The 18,610-nt window shown below is 30.6% G+C and overlaps 1 protein-coding gene across 4 annotated transcripts in view; it reads right to left on the reverse strand.

The window, feature by feature from the left end:
- LOC143223714 (insulin-degrading enzyme-like) overlaps positions 1-18,610 on the reverse strand; it is a 105,224-nt gene that overhangs the window by 26,207 nt on the left and 60,407 nt on the right. For all 4 annotated transcript variants that reach the window (XM_076452035.1, XM_076452034.1, XM_076452036.1 and 1 more), the window contains 9 exons: positions 16,961-17,130; positions 12,152-12,274; positions 10,496-10,608; positions 9,110-9,199; positions 8,255-8,327; positions 7,837-7,929; positions 7,122-7,294; positions 6,073-6,176; positions 4,735-4,837 (listed from right to left, as the gene is read on the reverse strand). In XM_076452035.1, the coding sequence (XP_076308150.1) occupies positions 4,735-4,837; positions 6,073-6,176; positions 7,122-7,294; positions 7,837-7,929; positions 8,255-8,327; positions 9,110-9,199; positions 10,496-10,608; positions 12,152-12,274; positions 16,961-17,130 (1,042 nt within the window). The remainder of the gene's footprint in view (positions 1-4,734; positions 4,838-6,072; positions 6,177-7,121; positions 7,295-7,836; positions 7,930-8,254; positions 8,328-9,109; positions 9,200-10,495; positions 10,609-12,151; positions 12,275-16,960; positions 17,131-18,610) is intronic.

Here is an 18,610-nt window from a genome sequence, read left to right on the forward strand (position 1 = left end):
CCCATGAACTACTACGAGGTGCCTGTGTGCCTCGTGAAACTTTATAACAATATTATTAAGTAATAATAACAATCCTATTATTTGTAGGTTAGCTTAGATTAGGTAAAATAAATAAGATACTTATTTTTATATTTTACTTACTTTTATAATTATGTATGAAGAACAAAGAACAAAACAAGAAATCAAATACTTAACAAATCTTCATTTTTTATCTGCAACCAAACAAAACTGAAGAATATAAAAAATATGGTTTGTTGAAGCAATGACAATTTTAAAGTGAGTAACTGACATTTAATTTCATACTTTCCCAATGGGTGGTGGCTAAAATAGATAAGACAAGATACCTAGAGAAAATGTGTCATGTGCATAACCCTATGGAAAATTCAGGATTTTATGTGTATTGCCTTGTGGAATTAAAACTTAAAATTTATATACTATTAAAGTATGGATTATTAGTTAAAATGTTAGGCTATTCTAATTGGTTTAAACACAAACAGAAAAGTAGTTTAGTAAAATATTGAATATTAGACATTAAAGCTTTGTGTTACATGCAGTAAAGGATACCCATGGCAACATAGTTAAGAAGTGTATGTTACGTATCAGTGAAAATTTAAACAGATCATGACCAGAATGCCCTAGAAAACTGGGATAAAAATAGTAACTTACATAGTTTCACTAAAACTACTTGTATCCCATTTACAAACTTACAAAACTAGATTTTAAACAACCATCACAGTGAAAATATGAGAATATTTACATAGTTTACAGGGACGTTCAGTGAAGGAAGAAACAATAGAGGGTCAACACAAGTCCAGTTCAAAACCCTAACAGTCAAAGTGCATCAAACACAGGGTCAGCATCCATTTGTTTGTTAACCAGAACAGCTTGGTATTTATCAATCAGTCACCACAAATAGTAAACAAGGGCTATGCCACGTGGGACAAAGTTTACAAATTAGCATATTTATATAGTATGATGAATACAAGCTATTCCAGCCATTCTTAATGACGAGAAACCAACTTAAAGTAAAAATGTATCTCAGAATGGCTGGTATAGGCATTGACACTTTTATTAATAATGCAGAGAACAATGTTTTAACATTTATTGGTAAAAGTGTTAATACCCACACCAGCCATTCTGAGATACACTATTTCAACCATATCTGTGTTAACCTTCAACCATATCTGTGTTAACCACACTAACAAACAGGAGAACATTTCTCATACAGCTAAAACTCTTTCTAAAGCAGAAAGATGTATGACATATTCCTCCCTTTTGTATTTAAAATATACTGAAAAAAATAGTTATTCCATTTTGTTATTCTGGTCTCAGAAAATTCTGTTTCTATAAATGAAATTATCTGAAAATAATATATTTATCTATAATCCTTTTCCATTTGTTTTCAGCTTCACTAACCATTTTTAAAACACATCCAGATGTGAAAATATTTCAAGTCAATTTGTTATGGGTAGCTTTGAAAAAATTTCATGTGTTTAGGTTTTTATACAAGTGTACTTTGCATTGGTTTATTATTTCCCTCCTATATTTTCTTGCTGGATTGTCCAAGGCATTTGCTCCAATATATTGTATTTCAAACTGGGGTACACCCTCTCGGGGAAGTCCATAAAGTGTGCATCTTTTTGTGGAAAGATGCCCAAGAATAATAATGAAAGAAATAGAAAAGTTTAACACTATGATAGCCTAACAAAACTAACCCTTTGCTCTCAAAGGGTTTTCTTTTTTGTTCTTCTATTTACTCATTAAAATTTTTTTATTAAAAACAGATAAAGAAAACATTGATTTTACTGTTATCATTTGCAAAAGTTATTCTAATGTGAAGGGAGAGTCCAATGCAAACTTTGCTGAGTTAGAGGGGCACTGTTACCTCAAGTTTGGAAAGCACTGCTCTAATATGCAATTTGCATTAGCAATAATTTTAAAACAGGGTATTTTAGAAATGTGTATATTCAATTGAAGAAATTATGTTTTCAAAATAAATGTTCTTTAACAATATTTTTCTGAATGGGTTACAACTTTTAAGCTTGTTCAGGCTTACATCTGGTTTAACAGGAACACCCACATGATGAACTTGCCAATTAACCCTTTTCACAATAGGTTCGGTCTAATACACACGAGTTCATCTACGCACTTGCACATGTTAAGTTCTTGCACTATAACTTTTGAAACAGCATGTGTATCTTCACAAAATCTGATAGACCTTAATTAAAGATTACATTTATTTGAAAATAAAAAAACAATTTTTAATGAAATATTTTTTTTTTACTAAAGATCTGTTTGTCAAAGTAGAGTCTGTTTCGTTACTATCCTTGAGTGCAGAGTGATTTTGTGTGTCAAAGTAGAGTCTGTTTCGTTACTATCCTTGAGTGCAAAGTGATTTTGTGTGTCAAAGTAGAGTCTGTTTCGTTACTATCCTTGAGTGCAGAGTGATTTTGTGTGTCAAAGTAGAGTCTGTTTCGTTACTATCCTTGAGTGCAAAGTGATTTTGTGTGTCAAAGTAGAGTCTGTTTCGTTACTATCCTTGAGTGCAGAGTGATTTTGTGTGTCAAAGTAGAGTCTGTTTAGTTACTATCCTTGAGTGCAGAGTGATTTTGTGTGTCAAAGTAGAGTCTGTTTAGTTACTATCCTTGAGTGCAAAGTGATTTTGTGTGTCAAAGTAGAGTCTGTTTCGTTACTATCCTTGAGTGCAAAGTGATTTTGTGTGTCAAAGTATAGTCTGTTTCGTTACTATCCTTGAGTGCAGAGTGATTTTGTGTGTCAAAGTAGAGTCTGTTTTTTTACTATCCTTGAGTGCAAAGTGATTTTGTGTGTCAAAGTAGAGTCTGTTTCGTTACTATCCTTGAGTGCAGAGTGATTTTGTGTGTCAAAGTAGAGTCTGTTTCGTTACTATCCTTGAGTGCAGAGTGATTTTGTGTGTCAAAGTAGAGTCTGTTTCGTTACTATCCTTGAGTGCAAAGTGATTTTGTGTGTCAAAGTAGAGTCTGTTTTGTTACTATCCTTGAGTGCAAAGTGATTTTGTGTGTCAAAGTAGAGTCTGTTTTGTTACTATCCTTGAGTGCAAAGTGATTTTGTGTGTCAAAGTAGTCTGTTTCGTTACTATCCTTGAGTGCAGAGTGATTTTGTGTGTCAAAGTAGAGTCTGTTTCGTTACTATAATTGAGTGCAAAGTGATTTTGTGTTATGATTTAAAAAACTATTCTTCATCCCAAAAATCTCAAATATTATTTGCATAACTTCTAAAACCTAAATATGTTTCAAATATTTGTTTTCAGTAAGAATTTATATTTTATGTTACTTTCTATACCTTAGCTATGTGGGGTCTGTCACTTTAGCAACCGCCTCCCAGTGGCTCAGAGGTATACAGAGTGCTATAATGACTATAGATTATAACATGAAAATGCAAATGTTTAGTGTAAGTAGTTTAAGTCTCATAACACTATATATTTATTATTATATTGACCCTCCAGTCATGCATAACTAACATTACATAATTTACATTGATGCAGTGTACGTGTATTCATGTTACGTATCCTATAATATAAAACTGACCTGATCTTTAGTCTTCCCTGTCTTGGCTGGGTTTTAGTGGACTAGTATTTTGTAATATACAATAGCATTTCAATTAATATACATTATATATGTACATAGATTATTACTATTAACATATGTATATAGATTATCACTATTTATAACTAAATTAAACTTATTTTTCTTACAATAGATAACATTAAATCAAGAAATAAAACAAACAATCATCTCTTTTAGCTATGACCTTTGCATAAGTTGCTAAGCCCCTTTTAAAATTTCATGTGTGGAGGATATGAAACAAAAATTTTTTTAAAGTTTTATATATACAAGTTGAATAATTAAAAAAATAGCATAAATAACTACATTGATACAACAGAATTCTACTATAATTTATTAAGCTAAGTAACTAAAATGCATTTAGGTTTAAAAAAAATATAAAACTTTGAGCAGACTAAAAACACAACCTACCTTCATGTAATCTTGGTTTGGAAAAACATAGTAGTCTTTACATAGATTAAAATGGCTGATAAAACCACAAAGTGGACATTCTAAACTGTTGATTGGTTATTCATGTCATATACTGTAGTAAGAGTATATAAGGGACAATTTCCAAAAATGGAAAAAGTTGGATGGGGCCTACTGTGTTTGATTCAGTACACAAGTAATTTGAGTTCCTAGTTAGTACAAAACTATAGACGTAGTATTTTGACATCACAAACATCTACATTTAGGTGTTATTTTAATACTTACTTTTAAATTAAGGAAATAACACATATACTAAAGTTTGAATTATAACCTACAATTTGATTCCAAACTTATTAACATAAATTCATAAAGTAGCAGTTCAATAATATTCTCAAGTCAACAAATGTGATGACCTGGCCCTTAACCTGTGACCCCACTATAAAAGGGTTATAGCAATATAGTTCTAGAACGTGTAAACAATTAACACAATCATGTAGACCTCTACCACAAATAATTCTAATGCAATGTTTTTTTTGTTCTGTTTCTGTGCAAATGTTTTGCAACATTCCATTTCTATTTACATGTTCAGAGTAATATTTTCAGGATTAAAATGTTTTATTGCACCCAGGTGAAATTTGATAGAATACAAAAGTTAAATTGGCATACACTATTTAATCTTGTAAAGCAAAAAAAAAAATGTTAACAGTGATACACTATACATTACCTTTATCTGTTCTGGTGTAATTCTCTCCAGCTTGTATTCAGTCCCATACCATTTTTCTTTAGCATCCACCACATCTTGAAATTTCTTGCCAATAACTGAAACCCTGGTTATATTCCAACACACCAATTTAATCTTAACTTTGTCATAAATCTTTCAACAACACTTTTTCTTAAATTAAAAGAGTACTATATATATATATGTTTTTTCTGGTTTGAAATGTGTATTCTTATTACTATCCTTAGTTTAAATCTCAAGGTATCTAGAAAAGATATACTGAAGAGTTTATCACAAGGTATGTTAATGAGGCAGAAAACAATGTTTCGACCTTCTTAGTAAATGTGTTGATATCCATACCAGCCATCCTGAGATACATTTGTACTTCAAGCAGGTTTCTTGTCATCAAGAATTTGTTAAAATATGTCTCAAACATTAACTGTGACACATAAAAAGTCATCTTAAGGTGTTTAGTTGCAACAGTTTGTACTTTTACTGCATTAGTGGTAGTAGAATTACTGGAATTTAAATGTAAGTAACTAATATGAATGTAATAACTTCTTTATACAACACAAATTATGGTGATTTCCCTAAATAACATTCTTCATTTCTGAGGGAAGTATCATTTTTTTACCACAATACTTTGGTATGATGTATATCTGTATGTTTATTTTTTTTCCCTAATGTTATTCTGAATTACACTGAATGATAAGTAGAAGAATAAAAGACACAAATGAAATTTGTTATGTGGATACATTCAAGTCTCTGACAGGGGTGAGTCACCTTATCACAATTTACATGTAGGTATTTCTTGTGAATAAAAATATTTGTTTCTAGAAGTGACTCATCAACAAGAATTCACATAGAACACAAGAACCTCAGAAATTAGCGACAACTACTAACACTTCAGTTCAATTACACAAACTTCTAGTGATAGCGGAGTATTCAGTACATTGAGAGTTGACAGAACAAAACTGATATCTACACATCTAGTGATAATGAAGTATTCTGTACATAAAGTGTTGTCAGAATAAGACTGACATCTACATGTTTATTAATAATAATGTATTCACTGCATCAAATGTTACTAAGTGCATGTCATGCACTATAGAGTTATTATTATGTTACTTTAACATCATTCAATTTGTATTTTAATAACTGTAAATTAAGGTTTTGTGTCTTTATTTTTATGGTTGATAAAGATTACATTGAATTTTTAACTTTCACTAAATAATTGTTTTATAAAGCTTCATTTGAGCACCATACAAACAGACCTTAATAGGTACTCCTTAGAAATTATGCTCCATGACATGTACTAGTTCAACCAGTGTAACATTAACTTACCTAATGTTGTTTGGGTTAAGCCTACTGAGTAAGTCTTCAATGAGATCTGGTCTATACTCTGACATTAAGTATGGTCCTGAGAGAACATCTTCTATTGGATAAATCTGGAATGGAAACCCAATATGAAAGTCATAACTGAAACATAAAGAAAATAAACAACATTTCTACACTTGACATATTCAATGTTTTACTTAGCTTAAAAGTGAAATTAAACAAACTGATTTAACTTTAATATCTGGGAACTGGAGTGTTAACACAGACTATATGCACAGTATCATCAGAATAACTATTAAAAAAATTAAATTGATAAAAAACAACAGGTAAGAAACTTGCTGGTTGTTTTTAAAGAAAGCAAAAAGTAGAATTTAAATGAAGAATAAGAGTTTTCATCACTGTGGTGAAAAGATCTGCTCTACTAAAGAGACAACCCAAAGTTCCCTTGCAAAGAAAGGTACAGAAGAGCTGGTTAGAAACACACTAGAACTGTGATTACTAACAGTGTTTGAAATTCAGTTGAAAAACATGGAATAGCTAAACTTAAGGGAAAACTTCATCAGAAATTATTCAAACTGACTAATGTTTGTTCATTAGCAAGTGAAAAAACATTTACAAGCCTCCAAATACATAAAATTACACCTCACTTTGATATCTTCTCTAAGGATGTAGAACTGTTGAAAGTATGACTGTTTTAACTCTATATAAACTAAAAACAATTATACCTGAAACTGAAGTAACTTTAAGGACTTATTTATTCTAATACCTCAATAACTTAAGTTACATTGTAGAAATTTGAAAAAAAATGAACTCTAATACAATCACTAGTAGTTCTCAATTTACTATATTTTTTATTCATTTGTCTATCAAAAAAATCCTGTACTTAAGTTATGAAATGTCAAACACTGATTATTTATTTATTATTTTTCATATTAATTCTAAATAACAGCAACATCCTTTGGATGCTAGCTTTTCTTTGTAAGATACACAGCAGAAAGTGGGAATGTTACTACAACCGTACAAATATGACAACTAAAAACAGAGTAATAACTCACATGTAACATCTCTGCTAGGTCACACACGAACGATTGTGGACGCTCTCTATCTTTGAAGCGAAACGTCATAGCAGCAACGTCTCTGCACTCCTCATAGATCCACTGTTGTGGTCCTACCTTTTCCAACATATTAATGTACTGGAAGATCAGTGTCACAATGTCATCAGTGTGTTCTGTCAGGATGAAACCATTATTACACAATCTATTTCAGTCTTAACAAGACAATAAAACAAATCTAATATATCTATTACTGGGGTCTGGACTTACAATACAAAAATTCTTCAGTTTACATGAAAATTAGCTAATAATACAATTGGTACATGTTGTTATAGGTATATTACAATATAGCTTGAAGGACTTCCAAGAATACCTTCCTGTTAAAGTTTATTACAATAAAAATAAGAGGCTCTCAAAGAATAATATATAAAGCAAAGGATTATTAAAAATACATATTAAACTATATGTTTATTATAAATAATAATATATATTTGTTCATATGTATACTTTAACCTCTTTTTTTTTTCCCTCATCTCACATTAAATCAAACAAAACCCATTCAGTAACAGACATTCAAAAGCAATCCTACAATGAATGCAAATCAACAAAGTACTGAAAACAGCTGACATAGTAGTCATGTATTTTTGTCATTCCTAAGACAAACAGTAAACAATCTTTATAAAAATGGTGTTGGATTAATGAACATAAGTCCACTTACCAATGCCTTCTTCTGTTAATTCCACACTGACAATAAAAAAAGCAAATCCTTTGACTCCACTCTTGTAGCCTCCTACTAGAGAATTCACCCATCCTAAGAAAATACAATAGTCTGATTAGAAGAATCAGGTCACTTTTACTCTGCCATACTAAAAGACTACTAATTATTAATTCTAGAGAAGGTGATATTTTGTATGTAAATTACATCTTCCTGCTGGTGCTGATGTTTTAATCCTCTTATTTAAAACTTGGACACTCATGTGGCAGTTTTTGAATGATAAATAATAATTAACATCAAACTGTGATGTATACAAAAAAGTTGTCATATTGCTTCTCACTAGATGACACACTTTATATTATAGTTACAAACCTCTCTTTAAAACTAATAATGTATTTCAAGTAAAACCAACAAATCATACCTCGAGCTTTTAGTTCTGACAGAAGGCTACCTGGTCCTTCATGTCCAATCAAATGGCCTAAATACGAACCATGCTGCAATTGAAAACAGGGTGTTAAAAAAGATGTTACAGAATTAGTTTCAGTTTGATATACATGTTTAGAAATAATTTTCTGACACAATCTGCCTAGTAAAATCTAGTATGAGAACAAATTAATAAAAATATATGTGGCACTTAGGAAAATATATAAATCAAAGGTTTTTGTGTTCCTCCCATGTGTGCTTACATTGAAAATTTGAAGTACAATTTATCCAAAACAACCCAATAAATATAGCAAAGAAAACAAAGTAAACACATAAGCTTTTAAAATTAATGCATGTTTTGTTAAAGTGAGCTACTAAACCACAAACAAATTTTTAGTAAGAAGTTTGCTTTTTCAGTGTTGTGGTCACATGATTTTAAGTCAAAAGGTCACAGTTCACAGAGATGTTTTATGGTAATAAAATGATCATTAGAATTTAAGTTTAATTTTATCACATTATTTGTTTTAAAACCATGTACTACTTTTAGTGCAAAGCACAGTCAAGTATCTTTGGAGATACAAGTTGTGGGTCAGTATTTGTAACTAGGTTCATTAAATTTAAACATATATCCACAACATACACATATCTGTTTACTCATACTCAAATGAAACAAGATTATTAACAGCTTTACTACACCTTTATCTTTTACATTCTACTGCTAATGAAATTTTCCATCCAATACAAAATACAGCACTCATTTTTAGGGAAAATACCATTAAGTTAGACACTACACGAAGCATTACTAGCTAACAACAAATAAACAGTTGAAGAAACTTAAGACAAAATTTCTTACATTTGCCTTGTAAAACTTTTGAAGATCTGGAATCGGGAAGGAGACATACAGATCCCTCATATCTTTAATTGGAACAACACTAGTTCGCATCTAGGATTACATGAATAAAAATCCAATAATAAACTATCAGGTAAGTACATTATTTTCTTTATTAACTGTAAAGATAACTAAAATGTAAACATTTGAAACCTTTTAAGTTAGGTTAGATAAAATAAAGGATAATTATGGTAATAATGTTCACAACTGTAAATAGCCAGTGAATTATGTAATTTGATAAGATAATATGAGCTTTGTGTTCATTGACTGATTTATAAATTTTATTGGGGAATATTAATTTATAAATGCTCCAAAAGGCAACAAAACAATAAAATTTATATATAAACAGATGTTTAAAGCTATTTATGATAAATTTAGTTTCATGTTAAGTTTTCTTAAATAGGATACAAGGTTGGCCAAATCGATCAATCTTGTACATAGAATTAGGGTAAAGTAAAATAAAGAATTATAAAATTTTACTGTAAATAACATTTTGTAAATATTCAGAAAATCTTAGTAATAACACAAATGAAATTTTCAAATGTATAAACATCTTAACATAATCACTATTAAACAAAGCACATTTAAAGACAAATCTTAACGTAATCACTATTAAACAAAGCACATTTAAAGACAAATCTTAACGTAATCACTATTAAACAAAGCACATTTAAAGACAAATCTTTATTAAAATACTTAATAAACAAGAGAGAATCCTCAATAGCTGCAGCACTTGAAGTTCTTTCAGATAAGATTAAAACTATTCTCTGAGACCTTGGGCATGGTCAAATACATCAAGCAAAAGGTTTTGACCTCCCGAGTCCTAAACTGTAATTATATCTCAAATTAGTGAGGAGACAACAGAGATCAGAACTGAAAATTTGTAATGGAAAAAAACAACAACAACAAACTTGGAGCCATGCTATGAGTCCCTAGCTGCTGTTTAAAATATCAATTCTGGTTAACAAAAGTATTGTAATGTCTACAGAAAGACTGTCAAATTTTGTGAAGGATACACATGGTATATTAAAACTTATAGTATAGAAACTAATCAGTACAAAATTGTTATGAATTTGGTTATTTTGATCGAGCCTGAATGAAAAAAAACCAACAAAACAGATCTTTAAAAGGTGTATGGGACACACCTTTAAATTTACAAAGGAAAAAATTCTCTTAGATCACCAAATTAAAATAAGCAACCCTCATGCTCAACCTTTTGGGATATTTGTTCTACTTTTAAATTAACTTTGTTTTTGTGATGGTGTTGCTTCATTTGAAGAAATGCAAAACATCTTTCTGAGACATAAAATACAATTCACATTTTTGTTCTTAACAATATGAGACTTCAACCTTTAATTGTTCTGGTCCAAATGGATGTTCTAACCACTCAGGAACTGTGACATTTTTGTTCTTCACATCACAAAACAAAGGAACTGTCATTTCAACTAGCTCATCTAAAGACTCTGAAATCACATCAAAAAACAAGAGAATCATCATTTCAACTAACTCATCTAAAGACTCTGAAATCAAGTTTACACACTTTTAACATAAATGTGCCAACAGTCAATATTAACAACACTATGCCAAACTGTATTTATGGACTATAAGTTTCCTTTGTGTATGTATATGCACATAAATATAAAACTTAAGTTTAAGAAACTAGTGAAATTGTTCTGGTATCTATATAGTTGGGGAAGGGGGGGATATCTAATAATGTAACATATTGCTGGATTATAAACCACATTATTTGAGTCACTCTTAAAGACTGGTTGTTTATTGTAACTTTATCAACACTTGACTTCATTCAAATTGCTCCATTGTGGTGTTCAACTAAATGATATTTAAGTATCTCATAAAAGGTAAGTTAGTAACAGTAACTGAATTGGTATTTCAACTAATATAAGTTGCCAAGTCATACCTCATGAAAGTTTTTGATTTTGTAGATGTTGTTCTTACATTATTTAATTACATTACAAAATGTACATGTTCATTACACCTGTATTTGCACTTGAAATGATCAAAATTATACAATCATATTTTCACAGTTTTTAAATATCAAAGTATGGCAGATTAATGATATAGTGTGTGAAACTGGAAATCCACACACAACAAATCAACGACATGATACAGAGCGTGAAACTGGGAATCCACACACAACAAATCAACGACATGATACAGAGTGTGAAACTGGGAATCCACACACAACAAATCAACGACATGATACAGAGTGTGAAACTGGGAATCCACACACAACAAATCAACGACATGATACAGAGCGTGAAACTGGGAATCCACACACACAGAAAATCAACGACATGATACAGAGCGTGAAACTGGGAATCCACACACACAGAAAATCAACGACATGATACAGAGCGTGAAACTGGGAATCCACACACAACAAATCAACGACATGATACAGAGTGTGAAACTGGGAATCCACACACAACAAATCAACGACATGATACAGAGCGTGAAACTGGGAATCTACACAAAGGATTTTTTGGTTTAGTATAAAATTGAGAGTGTAAATGTTACAGAAGGTAAAACTTAGAATTAAAGGCTTTTAGATTTCAGTTCTTGAATGAGCTCAGAGTTAAATATTATAACTAAAGAAATGCACTATTTTGCTAAACTGTGATGATGTTTAAGCCTATTTAAAATTTCAACTTCATAACAAGTATCTGTTCAAAACTAGATATTGTATAAATAAGCTATTTGGACTTGTGTATCAAACAATAAAGGTCAAAACATATCATTCCAGTAACACAAAAGTAACATATAAAATATAAATTAAATTAACAAAACACACACACAAGGTACATAATTTAAAATAACCTTATAGTAAACTCTTCACACACCCTTGTCCTGTGTTGAAATTTTAGATGAGAATTCTTAAGGTAAAATAATTCATTACATATCTGTATTACACAATGAACAACTACATTAAACTCATAATGCTTATATCTGTTTGCAACAAATATACTGAAGCTAAGTTCAACTTACCTTTACCTATAATACTTAGAGCCATAATATTGGATGAATACCATTTCTCATGGAACTTTAGAAGCTCTTGTCTTATGTCAACATTTTGAGATTTTGGAATCTCTTCCAACGTCTCTTTGTTTCCTGAAAAAAATATATCAAAATTATAACAATGAGGTTACATCAAAGATTCAGAAAGAATATTTTTTTACAGATATAAATATTTATTATTACTAGAATGTCCACAATTTACCTTTTATACTAAGATAAAGCTCAAACCATTCAGTCTTCAAATCTTTTAGAAAGTCAACAGGACATAAGATAGTCGCTAATTTAGGTTTGTGGTGTTAAACTAAAGTACATTTCTGAAATGAAACATTAAACAACATTCTTCATTTCAGGAAGAAAGAAAAAACAAATAATGAAGCTTTATTAGCCCTCTCAATACAGGTAGGATATCCTGCATGTCCCAACTTCTTAAAGTTACATTAAAAATTTAACTACTTGAATATCAATGTATACAAGTGTTAATTTATTGACTTCAAAAGGAAATACTTAAATACATTTTGAATCTTCCCTTGTCTGTGTAATGTGACATTTGTTCACTCCAACTTGCTTACTTTGTTCTATTTTTCACCACTCCTCTCGTCAGATGTTTCTAGTTTAACATAAATTATTCATTACATTACAGATTAATAACCCATAATATAAATTTTATAACCTTCAATCTGTGTTTAGAGACACACAAACTACAAAATCAGCCCAACTTGCCACACCCACCTATCTCATCCTCTCTTTTACAGATTGTCAGTAATTTTCTATAGCATCTTTTACAGCTTATATATGTCCTCATCCTAACTTTTATTCTGTGACATATATGCCACACTAACATACCACAAGAATCATGCCTTATCAAAACGTACATGGTTTTCTTTTAGTAATACACAGACCTGAACTTCATATTACAATAATCAATTACACTATGTAACAAAATTTTACTTTTTCTTGTTCCTGGGCAGAAAAATGTTATTTCTCAATTGCTTATGCCTAAAGTAAATGTAAAAGACCTATTTTTCTCTTCAAACTTTGCTTTTGTAACCTTGGTAATGAAATTTTCAAATTTACCCATTTTCCAGAACATTCCAGGTTGATTCAGTTCTGGAGTAGCTGATAGAGAATTTTCTCGAGCTTATCAAGAAGCTGCAAGCATTCTTCAGATGCATTCTGCTATGTATATGGTCAATTTATGAAGACAAGAGTGAAAAAGTACTCTGTGATAGCATCTGCTAATATGTGTGAAGCCTACAAGGCATATTTTGGCATATCTCTCAGGGATCAAGACAAACCTGGGCACCTCATTTTACCTGCAAGCACTGCAAAAACACTCTAGAAGGTAAGGCGGACAATGTCTGCTTGCTTGAATAGTAAGATTTTATATTATACAAATTTTAGACCTTTTAAAATTTAAATATCTTTTAATTTTTTTAATTTCCAATAGTACAGAAAAAATATCACAAAATATTTTGCATGAACCTCTTACACATTAGTTGTGGATGAAATAAATTTATTTTTCATACTAACAATTTTATTTTGCTCTTTTGCAGGATGGTACAGAGGGGAAAGAGAGCCATGAATATCACTATTCCAAAAATTTGGCGTGAACCCACTGACCACTCAAGCAATTGCTACTTCTGTATGGTGGACCTTTCTAAATGTCCAGCTGGCAAGAATGCAGTTGCTATCATGTATCCAGACCTTCCATCATCCATCGCCCCAGTGTCACACTGCCCTGAGCTCCCTGTTCCCACTCCTCCAGAGAGAAAGCAGCCATCTCAGAATACTACTCACTTCTAAACATTGTTGTACAACTTTAGTATAAATACATGTAAATTTTGATTGACATGTTGTTTTATTCAGATCTTATGTAAATGAAAATGTGCAAATTTGCCTGTTTTTACATAGAAAATAGGTTAATTTCTAAATTCCACTATCCAGGTCCCAAAAACAAAGTTTAAAGGGAATAATGGCCATTTTCAGTACTTTTACAACATAAGCAATTAAGAAATAACACATACTATCTAGAAACAAAATTTGTGTTACATAGTGTAATTAACATTAAATCATAATTAAATCAAATTGAATGTGATTTAGGACACATTTTACACCACAACTGTAAATCATTTGATAACATTGGTTAAAAACATGACTGAATAGCAGGTTAACCTTTTTAAATTGTAACTGACATGAAAAACAAGATTTTAGAAATAGTTCAAATAATACTTTTCCTGAAAAAGCAATACACAAAAAGAAACGTTTCATGATCAGAGTTCTACAAAGATGTTTTCTGTAGGATGATTTTAAAAATACATCAGTTTTTTCATAAACCATGTATAGAATTGATTTTGCTCCTAAATCATTAAGTGAATAATTCAATGCAGCATAAAGTAACATTTTAGTGGCATGCTTTATTGTTGTACAAGCTTTCAATCACCTGCCATCCAACATATTTCTAATTTTGTAAATGATGAACATCCTATACATTCCTGTAGTTTATGTGCAAGTGAACTCACTCAATTGATGAACTTGGCTGCCAGCATTTCTTTCTTTCCACCTGATGGTGGTGTCCAGATACTGTAAAGCAACTATGTGAAGCCTGCCAATTTATTCACCACACACTTGTTAGAATGTTCAACTATTATAATCATTTTAAGTTACTCACTTCCAGGACACAATATGTTCCAATTCCTCCATAACTTTACAAGTGTCTGTTGGATAGAACATGTGTGGATTCAGCTGAAGGTGAAAACAGTACAGTTTTGTTACACAATTTGAAAACTTTTGACATTTTTTTTTCACCATACTAGCTGCAGAGAATTTGTCTTCAAACAAAGATAAAAAACAGGTTACTAGCTATTTCATAAAGTTTTATGGATTATCAGGATACATGGTGGAACATAACCTAACAAGACATCTTATACTAAACTGTACCATCATCCTTTGATTTTGGACTCCACATAGAGAATCAAACCATGTTGGATTATGTAATTTTATTAAGCAAGTGACTTAAATTCACTTACACTTGTAAGTACAACTAGTTTGTATGGTTGGACGTCAAACATTTAACCATTGAACGTTATTTAACTTGAGCATAGTTTTAAGATATTTTAGGATGAGGATAAAAAGATTAACAATAGAGTCTTCAAAGAGCTGTACACTGTCTTGTTTTCTTCCAGGTATGGAAAAAAAAAATCATTTTAAATACTTTGGCTCAACTCTATCTCCATTTCCTTTCAATTTTACTTTAACCATAAGGCTAAGGATCCCCCTTTTCTACATATTTCTTCCTATGACATGGGATTTTACCAAGTTTCATTTAAAATTTAATTAAAGAGCTTTACCATCAGTTTCTCCCAATGAAATTAGCATTATTATAACATACAATTCCAGTCTTCTCCCTCTAACTGCCTTTTTTCTCAATTTCACTAGTTACAGTCTTTCATTTCTCTCCTTTCAACATTTCTTCTCTATCTGTGCTCTTTTCATTTTTGTTGTTAATTATCAGACTCTCGTAGTTCAGTGTTTTAACACAAGACACTCAACTCTTTCAATCCATTATCAAAATCTGTTGACATGATTATGTCGCACGATTGGAAAACTGGCACAGGTCTTGTACCTCTTTCTTCTGCTTGCCAATCGGTTCTTCACTTCCGCTGACATTGATGTATGTCTCATCTCTACCCAGTGGTCTTAGACTGAGTAGATCATTATCTTCTATAATGAAGTCGCTGTTCTGCATCTGTAACAGCCACACCTACTATGTCTATCTTTACCTTAATAGCTGCACCTGTAAGGTCTTTATCTTTATCCAAGTTGGATCTAAAGTTTTAAATAATTCTTCTTTTGTTAAAGTCAATATAAGAAAGTTCAGTTACATTAGAACACACACTAACAAAATAAATTATTTCTCATTGGTGTTATTACAGTACACGTGGTAAAACTTGCTTTAGATACTGTCCATTAAGGCTAAACTAACAATCATACAGTCTAAGTTCACTTTCACTTAATTTTTTTAACTTCTTTACTAACTTCTTCTGAAATTGCCTGTAACAGCTAAACTGTCTATAACTCAGTCTTGATCTGTTTAATTATATCTCATTTAATTTGCTTTCTTGACTTCCTTTCTCTAACTGCATGTATTTATAACACACAACAGATAATCATAAAATATATACTCCTTTAATAACAACATTATACAAAATGTCAAAAACTCAAAAGGTTCAAGTAAGATGACATGAACAATGTCACAAAAACCTAGTACAACAATTAAGCTGCATACACAACTCACAACTTATATGTTATGTAACAAAACCTGTCATAACTATCATTTTTAAAATAATTAACTTTTAACATTCTTGTTACAAAAAATAAATAATCTTTAAACATTAGAATGCTGAATGAACTAAATTCTTAACCTAAAAACTCTTATACATCTAATAACACACTCAGAACTAAACCTTTCAATAACTTATACTGATACTTGCAATAACACATGGACTGTTTGTGTTCACCTCATTTCTGTTGAATTTGAGGGAAGCAATTTCTTGGCTTTCTTTAAGTATTTTTGGTTAAATCATAACAAGATTCCACTTTCTGGTCAACAAAAGTGACAGTACAATCAATCCCATTCAAAAGTCTATATTGTCACAAAGCTACATCTACAATATCCTTTTTCAGCCCACAGTGGTACAGATTACCTAGAGCGAGTCAGTTTTAAATAACATTAAAATTTTATGTTCAATTACCAAGAATCACGAAATAATAGTTTCTCACCTGTTCCAAATTTACTGAAGTCATGTTTTGGGTTTCCAAGTGATTTTTCTAATTGATTCAGGCGCCATACGTCTACTTTCAAGTTTTTTTCATGCTCAGAGTTGACAGCATTAACCTCTCGACATGTAGCACTTTCAGTAAAGAGTGGTTCCACAAAAAATTGAGAAAACCTAAAAACAAAATTGACAAAAGCATAACTTGCTCTTTGTTGTTTTTTTTTTTTTTTTTTTTACGATTCACTAGCCACAACGTTTCTATTTATGAACAGCATGTTTTTGAAAAGGTAAACTGCTAGCAACTTACAAAATAACATCTTTTGGTTAAGTTGTGACCTCAACTTAAGAACAAGTAAGAATAGATACCAACTTAATATACATGGATCTGTATGTGAAATAACATTTCAGACACAGAAACAAAGAAAATATATTTTACTTAATTATGTTTCATATGGCAAACTGCTAGAACAGCAAAACATGAACATGATAAATGAAACAATGACAAATGTAGACATGAAAAAATTCAGTCAAGTTCAAAATGATCAAAAACTAAGGTGCATATATAAAAAAAACCCAAAAACTAATTAATATACTAAAATTTGCATCCATTAGCTTATTTTTACTAATAACAAATGTATTTTGAGAATACTGAAATAAAACACCACAAATTATGCTAATACAATAAAAACATTAAGTTTTAAAACCACACCCGAGTTAACTAAAACTTGCATTTTATTTAGATATAGTATCATAAACCTCTGAGAGGGGGGGGATATCCAGATTCTAATTTTTTTAAACTCCTTTTCAAAATGGTATTGTGTGTTTTGACAGGAAAAAAAAAAAAAAAGGTGAAAAACTGTCTGATCACTCCCTTCAAATTACCCACAAAACTACCTAATAACTTGAATGTTGAGATTCCTAATTTTCTTTTCACTTATGTTCTATTATTACTTGTTTTAGGTAAAGTATTTTTAAAAATTGATAGTATTAATTTTCAATTTTTGATTCCTTTTCTTATTTTTCCTGATCTGATGAAAGTTGTTAATCTTTTCTGTCTGAGTAAAAATAATTAGTAAATGTATGAAGGAAAAAATAAATACACTTAGTTGCTTATTTTTAGTTCAAATGGTTGAAATACAAAGCTTTTGTTGATCCTTATAATGTGAGAAACTATAATTCAACTATTTGCACATTTTTTAAAGCTTTAACTTTTCTCAAGTTAGTAAGATAAACAGATTGTCTGATTTGCTGAAGAACCTCCTTCCTTCCTTACAATGACTACAAATTTCTAAAGTTTCTCTTAGACACTAAATAAACATTCAAGACTTGAAGTAACCTCAGCTATCAATAGTTTTGACTTGCTTGTATGGTATACAAAAGACTAATAAATTAACTTAAGGGATTTCTCTGGGTGTTCATCTATTCTGTTGAAGTAGCTGCTTTGACAATGTACTTTTTTTGGTAAATAAAAAACCTGTTCTAACTTCAGAGGTTGGGTGACCATAGATTCTACAAAGTTCTTCAGGTGAAGGTAAAGGTCACAGAGCAGGATCACATTAAAACATTTATAAAAATAGATCAGAGGTAAGTTTTTCAACAAGAGAGTAAGATAAACACTGTTTATTCTATTAGTTTTACATCAGAGTTTCTCAAA

This window comes from Tachypleus tridentatus, chromosome 8 (genome assembly GCF_004210375.1).
Source record: "Tachypleus tridentatus isolate NWPU-2018 chromosome 8, ASM421037v1, whole genome shotgun sequence".
Classification (NCBI taxonomy): Eukaryota; Metazoa; Arthropoda; class Merostomata; order Xiphosura; family Limulidae; genus Tachypleus; species Tachypleus tridentatus.